At 39.8% G+C, this 11338-nt stretch overlaps 1 protein-coding gene across 1 annotated transcript; it reads left to right on the top strand.

Moving 5' to 3' along the window:
* The first annotated feature begins 6 nt into the window (after positions 1-6).
* On the top strand, positions 7-10949 carry ZCRB1 (zinc finger CCHC-type and RNA binding motif 1). The gene is given in 9 exon segments (XM_005881691.2): positions 7-404; positions 849-934; positions 4569-4597; positions 6737-6848; positions 7179-7286; positions 9522-9572; positions 9574-9635; positions 9730-9805; positions 10599-10949. Coding segments are annotated over 9 exon segments (690 nt in total). The 5' UTR covers positions 7-370; the 3' UTR covers positions 10731-10949.
* Positions 10950-11338: the final 389 nt, after the last annotated feature.

Here is an 11338-nt window from a genome sequence, read left to right as displayed (position 1 = left end):
CTCCCTCCCCAGGCCCCGCCGCCGACAGGACGGGCCTTTGGATGCCCGGACCTTCCCCGTTAGCCGCCTGCGCGGTCCCCACCAGGACGGCCGACGCGTTTCCAGCGGGAACCTTGTCAAACGAGCGCTACCGCTGTGAGTTTCTGACGTTGTCCGCGTCCATCCCCCCGAGCGTCTGGCCCGGCCCTTCGAACCGGCTCGCCTTCGAATCCGTGTTTTGCCGTTTGTGAGCGTTCGGAACCCCCGTCTTAAAGATATAGCACACGCGCTTCTGAGACCGAAAATTCGACCGTGGTGGAGCCAGATGGGACTTTGAGGAAGTTTGCTGAACTTTATGTGCATCCAAATATGGGGCTAAAATGTCCTCTTGATGCCATTCCAGAGAAAAATAGACAACCAGGAAGGTACCCAGCCACAGTATGAGTGGAAATCAGTGGCTGAGGTTCTTTCTGCGGCCCCAGGCTCTTTCTGCTGTGTGTATGCGAAGTCTTACACATATTTGAAAGCACTGTTTGCTCTCAGCCTTAGGGAAGATTAGTAAGGTCCGGGTTTTTCTCTCATCTGTTTAAACCGCACTTCCCCATTCACACTGTAGGCCGGCACTGAAAGGGTTAATTAGTGTGAAGAATCCACTTGAAATAGGACCAGAAAACTCTCTTAAGTGGTGTCTGGAGAAAAGGAATTCCTTAGTTCACCCAACTGGGGGCCATTATTCACTATTACTAAGCAGTAAGGAAGGTGTATGAATCTGGCATAATTAAATCAGTGATTGCCTGTATTGGGTTTTACGTGGAACGAAGACTATCCTGGCTTAGATTGCTTTTGGATCTGTTTGTTTTTCTTTTTAGAAATGAGTGGTGGATTGGCCCCAAGTAAAAGTACAGTGTATGTATCCAACTTGCCCTTTTCCCTGACCAACAATGACTTATACCGGGTAAGTAAGTTTTATTAATAGTACTATTATCTTCTGAATTATCTATTTGAGAAATAATTGTAGCTAAAGCAAACAGTTCTCCTTGGTAAAATTCTTTTTTTTAATATATTTTATTGATTTTTAAAAGAGAGGAAGGGAGAGGGATAGAGAGTCAAAAACATCGATGAGAGGGGAACATTGATCAGCTGCCTCCTGCACACCCTCTAGTGGGGATGTGCCCGCAACCAAGGTACATGGCCTTGTCGGGAATTGAACCTGGGACCCTTCAGTCCGCAGGCTGACGCTCTATCCACTGAGCCAAACCGGTTAGGCTTGGTAAAATTCTTAATAAGTACATTGCAATGCCTGTCCTGCAGATGGGTGGTTGAGAAAAACTGGAAGGAATGACATGAATCCTTTCTTCCTAGTGTACCCTCTTTCTTTGTGCTACTTGAGGTAGATGTTAAGTAGAGAGATGCTGCACAGATAGTCTATATTGCTTAATTAATTAATTTAGTTTTAATCCCAAAGAACAGAGGAGAAAATGAACTTTAGCTTCTTTGCTTGTTACAAAAGAGACATTTCTGTATTTATTGAACACTTACTGTATGCTGAGCACTCTTAGAGATACTAGGAACACATCAACAAACAAAAAGATGAAAAATCCCTCTTGGCATTCACAATAAAAGGATAGACAATGTGAAATATAAAAAAGTCAAATGATGTTATTTGTTAAATACAAAGTTAATGCTAAGATGTTAGGTGCTAAGGAGAAAAGTAAAACAGGAAAGGAGGGTTATTAAATGTTAGGTTGGGAATGGAGGTGAAATTTTACATGGTGGTCTAAAGCCTTATTGAGAAGGTGACTTTTCAATAAAGACCTGTGTGCCTCGGTATCTGCCTTCTCCATAAGGTACATTGCTTGGTGTCTTCCTGACCTCTCAAGTGTTAGACCAGGGGTCCTCAAACTACGGCCCGCGGGCCACATGCAAATACAAATATTGTATTTGTTCCCGTTTTGTTTTTTTTTAAACTATAGTCCGGCACTCCAACGGTCTGAGGGACAGTGAACTGGCCCCCTGTTTAAAAAGTTTGAGGACCCCTGGTCTAGGGGATAAGCATTTCAGGCACAGAGTAAATCAAGTGAAGAGAAGAAGAGGAGCTGTCAGAGGTAAGCCCATGCAGGGATGCCTTCTAAGGCCTACACAGATAATGGTAAGGACTCTGAGTGAATTGAGAAGCCTTTTGAAAGTGTTATATGGAAAGCTGTCTGTATTGGCCTTCAGAATTCAGTGTGGCTACACAGTAATCCAGTTATATCACATTCCAGCATTACACAAATTACTCAGAGGACTCAAAATTTGTTATCATTGATTGTATATATTAATATATTCAAAAACACTTCTCTAAGAAGCAATGTATAATAGGAACTATCTATCCTATCTAATAATAGATTAACATGGTAATTAGCCGTACCTCCTCTACCCTTCCCATTGGCTAATCAGGGCGATAATGCAAATTAACTGCCAACCAAGATGGCGCCCGGCAGCCAGGCAGCTTGAAGCTAAATGTTTTCTTATAAGTAAAATGAGTTGTTCTAATAGATTTATGGAATTTTATCACAGAAAGGGAACTTCGTTTCATCTCAAGCATTTGTGTCTATAGAAATAGAAGCTCAGAAAAATCTCACAATTTGGGCAAGGGTGGTCAGAGTGACATTTTAAGTCTTCCCTCGGTCTCAATGACTTCCTCATGTTCTGGTTGCCTGTTTCTCATGAAGTCTCTTCACAAACTCTTTGCTGGTGCTCAGTATTGCAATCGATGTGTCAATGAAAAGTAAAATTTGGTCGTCTTGTCATTATACTTTTGGCTATCATAGCACTTAACATATTGCGTAAGTTGTCTATTTGTATGTGTGACTCACTAGTCTGGTCATGATTTAATTCAGGAAACAAAATAAATTCTAGGTATTTTAAGCAGAAAGACTGCATATATAAAAGCAAAGGGTACTTATCAAATCATTGGGAGAACTGGGGTAGCAGAAGTAGATTTCCACTGTACTTGTAAGTTCAAAGACAACAGTAGTTGTGATCCTGAGCACAAGAATCTGCTACAGCTCCCCCTGGCTGTTTCCACAACTGCTTCTCACACATGCAGTCTGGGAGCTCAACACTGGCTTTTGGCCATGAGTCTCCTCCATAAGACTCTAAGCTCCATACTAGCGGATATTATATCTGCTATGTTCACAAGTGCATCCCTAGTACCTAGTATGTCATCTGGTATTTAATAAGCATTGAAATGATTATTTTTTTTGCCCTAGCCAGTTTGGCTCAGTGGACAGAGCACCGGCCCGCTGACTGAAGGGACTTGGGTTCCATTCCGGTCAAGAGCACATACCACGCCCTAACCAGTTTGGCTCAGTGGATAGGGCGTTGGCCTGCAGACCAAGAGGTTCCAGGTTAGATTCTGGTCAAGGGCATGTACCTTGGTTGTGGGCACATCCCCAGTAGGAGGTGTGCAGGAGGCAGCTGATCAATGTTTCTCTCTCATCGATGTTTCTAACTCTCTATCCTTCTGCCTTCCTCTCTGTAAAAAATCAATAAAATATTTTTAAAAGAAAACAAAGAAGCCTTAAGAGGCACCCCAAAGGCAAGGCACAGTGGACAGTGTGAGAAGTCAGAGAAATGGTGGCTAGATCACGATCAGAAGTGTGTAGATAGGGAGAGTTTTTCTGAGGTTTTGCCTCCCTCCTTTTTAAGAGATTACACTTGTAAGTGTACCAACCAGGATCCAACAGGAAATGGTTGACACACTCCTGATCTATATATATAAAAGGATAATATGCAAAGTGCCCCCTCGGGAGTTCGACCACTCACTATGATGTGTGCTGACCTCCATGGGGCAGCGTGGAATGAAGAAAGGCCCTGGCCAGCAGCCGGAAGGCCCCAATTGGCCATGATGGCCAACCAGGCCTAAGGACCCTACCCATGCATGAACTTCCTGCACCAGGCCTCTAGTTAGTATATAAGTATTGGCTGAAACAATAAGTGAAATTGTGAGATTGCTTAGGGTGAAGATGTAGAAGTAGAAGAAAAGAAAGGGCCAACTATAAAGTTTCACCAACACTTTAAGAGGGGGGGGGGGCAGAAAGAGATTTGGGGAATGGATTTTTCATTACTGGAGCTTTCTTGTTTTATGTTTTGTTTTATAAGCAATCTAAGGATCTGTCTTCTGAAACAGATTGCTTGATTGGGTGGGAGCAGGCTGGGAATCATGATATTGTACAACATTGTTATTTGAAATACAAGGATTCTTTGGAGCTGTGGTAGAGTTGATAGTTGCCATGGGTATATCACAGTAACACAGCAACTGTATAATGTGTGTGCCTTCAATCTACCACACCTGAAGAGTGGGTTTTTTCCTCTGTATGTGCTCATTTGTCAGAAATTTAGAAACTGAGACAGATACCTGGACTCCAATAACAAAATTAAAAATATTATTCTAGTCACTAAAAAAATTTATCTTACAGACTAAAGGCTAAAATTTTTCATAAACTATAACGAAGAATATGGCAAGTGTATGCAACCTGAAAATTTAATGTTTTTGTGTGATTTTTAAATTAAATTTTAAATTGGTATGTGTTATTTTGTTTCAGATATTTTCCAAGTATGGCAAAGTTGTAAAGTAAGTATTCGCATAAAATTTTGAAACTTCATTTAAAAGTTTATCTTAATTTACTTCTCCATTATTTTTAATGGTAGTCAATTTACTATATTTTATAAAACAAATATTTGATATGACAAAGTAAATGAAAATACTATTGTTAACATTTTTACATATATATGTCATTTTTCTATGTATGTAAACATGTACAATTTTCTTGAAAGACTCAATTAAATTCTGACAACTGCCTTTTAAGGTAAATACTGTTATTATCCTGTTATTATTATAAATGACAAAATTGTAAACCTAAAATTATATTGCTAGTTTGTAGTGGAGACTATTTAAATCCAACAGTTTGATTCCAGAGCCTACTCCCTTAACCCTACCATTACCTTTTCTTGTTTTGTCCCTGTCTGTCAGAATCGCCAAATGAATTTCCATACAAATATATAACTATGAGAATGCTATGAAGTTAAAGACACAGAGTTGTAAGGACCTATAACGGGGAAGACCTGATCTAGTCTAGATAGTGAGGGTAGAGTTGCCTAAGTCAGGATCCTTTGAGTTGAAAACTAAAGACTGAGTAAGAGTTAAGTAGGCAAAGCAAATGGAAGAAACATTTTCAGTAGAGGAAACTGCTTGTGCAAAGACCCTGTGGCAAGAGAAAATAAAGTGACATCATGAAACAGAGAAAGCCAATATGACCAGAGATGAGTGAACAAGAGGGAGAAATGCCAAGAGATGGAAGCAGGTTCCTAATCTTGCTTTTTGGCCAAGTTACAAGATATTTGGTTTTCATCCTAAGAACAACAGGAATCCATTAAAGAATTTTAAATGAGGGAGTGACATTGCTTTACTCCCTTTATATTATCAATGTTTAGTGCCTGGACTTGCAGCTAATTGAGTGACTGAATGACAACATGAATAAACAAATAGATGTACTCTTTTGAGAAACTTGTTTCCCATTTGCATCTATCTTTTTCCTTTAACATATTGAGCTAGGCTTAATAGAAACAACCTTAAAGGGGTGTTTATTATAATACACTAGAGGCCCGATGCACGAAAATTCGTGAAATAGTAGGCCTTCCTTTCTCCAGCTGCCAGCACCAGCTTCCTTCCGGCACCAGGGACCCAGGCTTCCCTCCTCCGGCCGCCGGGCAAGCACCTGGGACCCGGGCTGCTTCCCTCTTCCAGCTGCCCCCAGGCACCCAGGACCCAGGTGGCTTCCCTCAGGCCATCCACAGGCACCCAGTACCCGGGCTGCTTCCCTCCTCCGGCCACCGGCCAGCACTGGGACCCAGGCTGGCTTCCCTCGGGCCGTCCGCAGACACCCGGGACCCGGCCTGGCTTCCCCCTGCCCTGGCTTCATCAGGAAGGACATCTGGAAGATGTCCGTTCTAATTAGCATAGTACCCTTTTATTATTAGATGAGATGAGGCATAGTTTTTACATAACTAGATTTCAGTAGAGGCTAGCAGAAAGATGGAGAAAGTATTTCTAGTTAAAGAAAATAGTTCACCTTATACCCTATCCCAGCCTTGGAATCAGCCATTTCTCCTAAGAGCCCTGTTGAACATCGTCTTTTAAACTATATTTAATGACATATAATGATGGATAAAAAGAACTAAGGATGTGTAAGGGATCAGGAGAAAGAGCAGACTCTGCTCTTATCACTTAGGTACTTTGGGTGGTATGGCTAAGAACCACAGAGCTGCAGAGTCTTTAAAAGAAGTTTAAGAATGTAGTTAGAGTCTAAAACCTAGAAAAAAACAAGTAGTTTTACTTTTTGTGTTAAGAGAATACTTTGTTTTGTTTTTTTCTACAAAGACTTAGTAGAGAAGAGGAATTATGCTGAGTCTTCAAGATCCCATTGTCTCTGTAATCTCTGCTTCATCCTTAAGCCCCTGATTACAGTTTGATTTATCAGATACTCCTAATCGTACCTGTGTTCACTAGTGTTAAATCAGTATCATACTTTCTTATTTCCATTCTTGATATCCCTTAACTTTGAAGAGATAAGCTATTTGTCAAATGTACTCATTTCTCTTACTATGTAAATGTTTTATTACCCTTTTTGAATACAGGTGTCTTCCAAGTTATTAATAGCTGTTTTATTTATTGCCGCTTCATTATTTTTAAGTATTTGTTTATGCTTTTAAGGGTTACTATAATGAAAGATAAAGATACCAGGAAGAGTAAAGGTGTTGCATTTATTTTATTTTTGGATAAAGACTCTGCACAAAACTGCACCAGGGCAATAAACAACAAACAGGTAAGCCTTTCATTCCCAATAAGGTTTTTAACCCAAAAGACTTTGTGCTCATCCAGGCCAAAAATATGGGGATGTAGTGGGTGATCAAGTCTGACAGGTATCAGTAGGTTCCGAGGTTATTTAACATGTGGAAAAGAAAAGATGCCAAAACTGTACTGGTTTTCCAAAACATTGGTAGAATAAGGAAGTAAGAGTCTATTCTACGGAACAGAATTTGTCACACCTAAGTAGGCAATTGTTAAAATAATCTAAAAAATAAAATAGAATTGAAGGTTTGAGGAAATGGGATCAGTGAATACATATTCTGCATTTACATTTTCTCCTGTTTAGTTATTTGGTAGAGTGATAAAAGCAAGCATTGCTATTGACAATGGAAGAGCAGCTGAGTTCATCCGAAGACGAAACTACTTTGATAAATCTAAGTGTTATGAGTGTGGGGTGAGTATACCTAAAACTTAATGTAATTTTCTATAGTGTAAAGTACTTTCACACCAGTATTTTATTTGTGCTCTTCTAAACTCCTGGGTGGCTAAAACCAGGTTATGAAAGATGTTTTAATCTGGGACTTGACTCGTCTATGCAAACTCAATTGAAATGTAGTATGTAAAGGTAACCTAAGTTGGATAATACAGAGTGACATTTTCTCCAGTTTCTAAATCTTTGAAAACTGTTAGGTTAAAAAGTATTGACTAATTACTTATATTATTGTCTTAAAAGATTTTAGTGACCCATAAATATTTGTGTTAATGGGATATTGCCTGTTTCTATAATATTTTGCCAGTTTAATGTCTGCCCCTTGGTGGTCAGTGCGCATCAAATCGACTGGTCGACCTATCATTCTGGTCATTTGGTCTTACCGATCACTTAGGCTTTTATGTATACTAATATATTTGTGCTCTGGTGGGGAGAGTGTCCCTCAGCCCAGCCTGCACCCTCTTCAATCTGGGAACCCTCGGGGGATGTCCAATTGCCAGTGGGATTGGGCCTAAACCGGCAATTGGACATCCCTCTCACAATCCGGGACTGCTGGCTCCCAACCGGTTGCTACCTGCCTTCCTGATTTCCCCTAACCACTTCTGCCTGCCAGCCTGATCATCCCCTAATTCCCTCCCAACTGCCCTCCCCTGCAGGCCTTGTCCCTCCCAACTGCCCTCCCCTGCAGGCCTTGTCACCCCCAACTGCCCTCCCCTGCAGGCCTGGTCACCCCCAACTGCCCTCCCCTGCCGGCCTGGCCTGGTTGCCACTAACTGCCCTCCCCTGCAGGCCTGTTCCCCCCGCAACTGCCCTCTCCCTGCTGGCCTGATCTCCCACAACTGCCCTCCCCGCCAGCCATCTTGTGGCTGTGGGCACCGCCATCTTTGAGGGCGCGGCAGTCAATTAGCATATTCCCTCCTTATTGGCTGTGGGCGCCTCCATCTTTGTGATGGCCTGAGGGTCAATTAGCATATTCCCTCTCTATTAGATAGGATAGATGGTTAGTCTAGCACTGTCAAATATGAATATAATGCAAGCCACAAATGTAATTTTAAATTTTCTAGTAGCCACATTGAAAAAGAAACAAATAAAATTTAAATCTTTTACTTAACCCAATATGTATCTAAAATGTAAAATATAATCATTTAAACTATGGTAATTAATGTTTTAAAATTAAGATATTTTACTTTCTTTTCTCATATTGTCTTCAAAATCTTGTATATATTTTACCCTTATAATGCATATCAATTTAAACAGGTTCTGGCTAACCACAAAAGAATTATGGATAGTGGTTACCATAATTGGATAGTGCAGGGATAGTCTAGATATGAAAGAAGCAAAATGAAATTAATTTGGAAAAATGAGGAAACTAAATTTTTTTTTGAAACAGAATGTTAAGCAACATCTTGGGAGTTAGGAATAGTTTTGTCCCAATTTTATCAAATAACTAGAGGGCGGGGGGGATGGTTCGTCAGCCCGGCCTGCCCCCTCTCACAGTCTGGGAGCCCTCAGGGGCGGGAGGCGACCCGGAGATCAGGGGAAAGTGACGCCCCCATCACACCTCTGCTGCTGCCACTGCCAGCTGCGCAAGCCTCGGCCGGCCCTGGTTACCTGAGCCTCGGGCAGCCCTGGGAGGCTAGGGAGCTGACATCTGAGGCTTGCCTGCGCCTTGGGCTGGCCCTGAGTGGCTTGGGGGCTGAAGGGACTGGGGACTCTGAAGGCAGGGCTGAGGGAACTGGGCGCTGCCATCTTTGAGGATGTGGCAGTCAATTAGCATATTCCCTCCTTATTGGCTGAGGGCACTGCCATCTTTGTGATGGTGTGAGGGTCAATTAGCATATTCCCTCTTTATTAAATAGAATAACTTAAAATGTTTATATTCAAGGTAGATAGTTCATTTAAATTTTGAATTGTTTTTTAGCATGTATTTAAAATGTTTGCAGGAAGAATACTTCTTTTACTCTTACCTCTTTGTGGACTTCTAAAATACTTTCTTATTGTTAAAATAGTTTATTAGGAGTTAAAATTACCTTCTAAATATTAATGGGTTTTATTAATTTCTTCATATATGTTCCCAGTGTGACAGTCTCTTTATTTTTTTAAGTTCTAACACCTTTTAGTCTTCAGGTACCAGGCAAGTTTCTATTAATAACACAACAAATATAATATTTTCCTTTCCTTTTTAATGGGAAACAAAAGGAAAGTGGACACTTAAGTTATGCCTGTCCTAAAAATATGCTTGGAGAACAGTGAACCTCCAAAGAAGAAAGAGAAAAAGAAAAAAAAGAAAATTCCTGAACCAGAAGAAGAAATGTATGTATATCCACTCTTACTAAATACATTATAGTGTTGTTTCTGTCTTTTTACTATTGGCTAAATGCATTCTGATTTTTTTTTTTTAATTTAGGGAAGAAGGAGAAGAAAGTGAAGATGAAGGAGAAGATCCTTCTCTTGACAGCCTCAGTCAGGCCATAGCTTTCCAGGTACTAAGTAGATTTTTTAAAAGGCACCATGCCATAGCAGCCTTGGGTTAACAGTTTTATATTCCTTACTTACTTTATTAATCATCTCCTCATTGTGGCAACCTGTCTTTCCCCTTCTCCTCCTAAACTTCAGGAGACTGACTACTTTTCTAAGGTCTTTAGAAACAGTATGATAGAAAAGTTCCTATTGGCTCCCAGATTTTAAGGACCCTATAACACTTTTAATATCACAATTTGTTTTCATTATAGAATTGAGCAGAACTATTTTATTAAAGTGAGTTTAGCCCAACAGAAAAGATTTTATTAAAGGTATTGAAAAGATATCTTTGAAAGAAGCTTCGCTTCAAAACAAAACCAAAAACATATTTTTGACAACTAAAGACCCTAATACAAATATATGAAATATTTTTTTTAAAAAGGATACATAATCTCCTAATTTTTATATAACCAGATATTTTGTTTTAATGTAGTTGACAAATGGTAAATGTATATGTCAATTTATTTTTCCTTTTAGTTAACTAATTTCATATTTTATAATTCCCAACCTTCAGCAGGAATGGAAAGTAGGCTTCATTTACTGTGCCTGTTATAATTAGTAGAAATTGCCTAAAATAATTTTGAGTAAATGGTGAAACAGATATATCAGGAGTGAGGGAGGAGCATTCTGATGGAGTAGAATTGTTTGCACAGACTGGGGGCATGGGGAGTGTTGGCACGTGTGATGTGGTTTTGCATTGTTTTGAATTAACGTACCATAATAAACAGGTTCCTGGTTTTGTTTGTTTTCTTACAGCAAGCCAAAATTGAAGAAGAACAAAAAAAGTGGAAACCCAGTTCAGGGGGTCCCTCAACCTCTGATGATTCAAGACGCCCAAGGATAAAGAAAAGCACATATTTCAGTGATGAGGAAGAACTTAGTGATTAAAATTATATTTATTATGTAAATAGTTAAAAAATTTAATCTTAGAGTACCAAGTTCAGTTGGGACTAAAGATTGTTTTTAGAATTTGATCATAAAAATACTTAATGTCAAGTAATTTTTTTACTATAAAATAGTTCACCCTAGCCAGATAGTTGAGTTGGTTAGGGCATCATCGCAGTACACCAAAGTTGTGGGTTCAGTCCCCAATCAGGGCACATATAAGAATCAATCAATATATGCATAAAAAAGTGGAACATCAGCCTGGCCAGCATGGCTCAGTGGTTGAGCATCAACCTAGGAACCAAGGAGGTCATGGTACAATTGCAGGTCAGGGCACATGCCCAGGATACAGGCTCAATCCCCAGTGTGAGGCTTGCAAGAGGCAGCCAATCAATGATTCTCTCTCATCATTGATATTTCTATCTCTCTCCCTTTCTCTCTCTCTCTAAAATCAATAAATATTTTTAAAATTACTATAAAGTAGTTATTGAAAAGAAATTTTAAAGTATCATGCTTCTATCCTGCCTTAGGAGAGTATTAATAATAAAGATTTGTTAATAACCATTAATCTTGAAAACTATATTTGAATTAAAAAGAAAATATATAATAAT

The sequence above is a fragment of the Myotis brandtii genome, unplaced genomic scaffold (genome assembly GCF_000412655.1).
Source record: "Myotis brandtii unplaced genomic scaffold, ASM41265v1 scaffold686, whole genome shotgun sequence".
Classification (NCBI taxonomy): Eukaryota; Metazoa; Chordata; class Mammalia; order Chiroptera; family Vespertilionidae; genus Myotis; species Myotis brandtii.
This window is presented reverse-complemented; position numbering and strand designations above follow the sequence as displayed.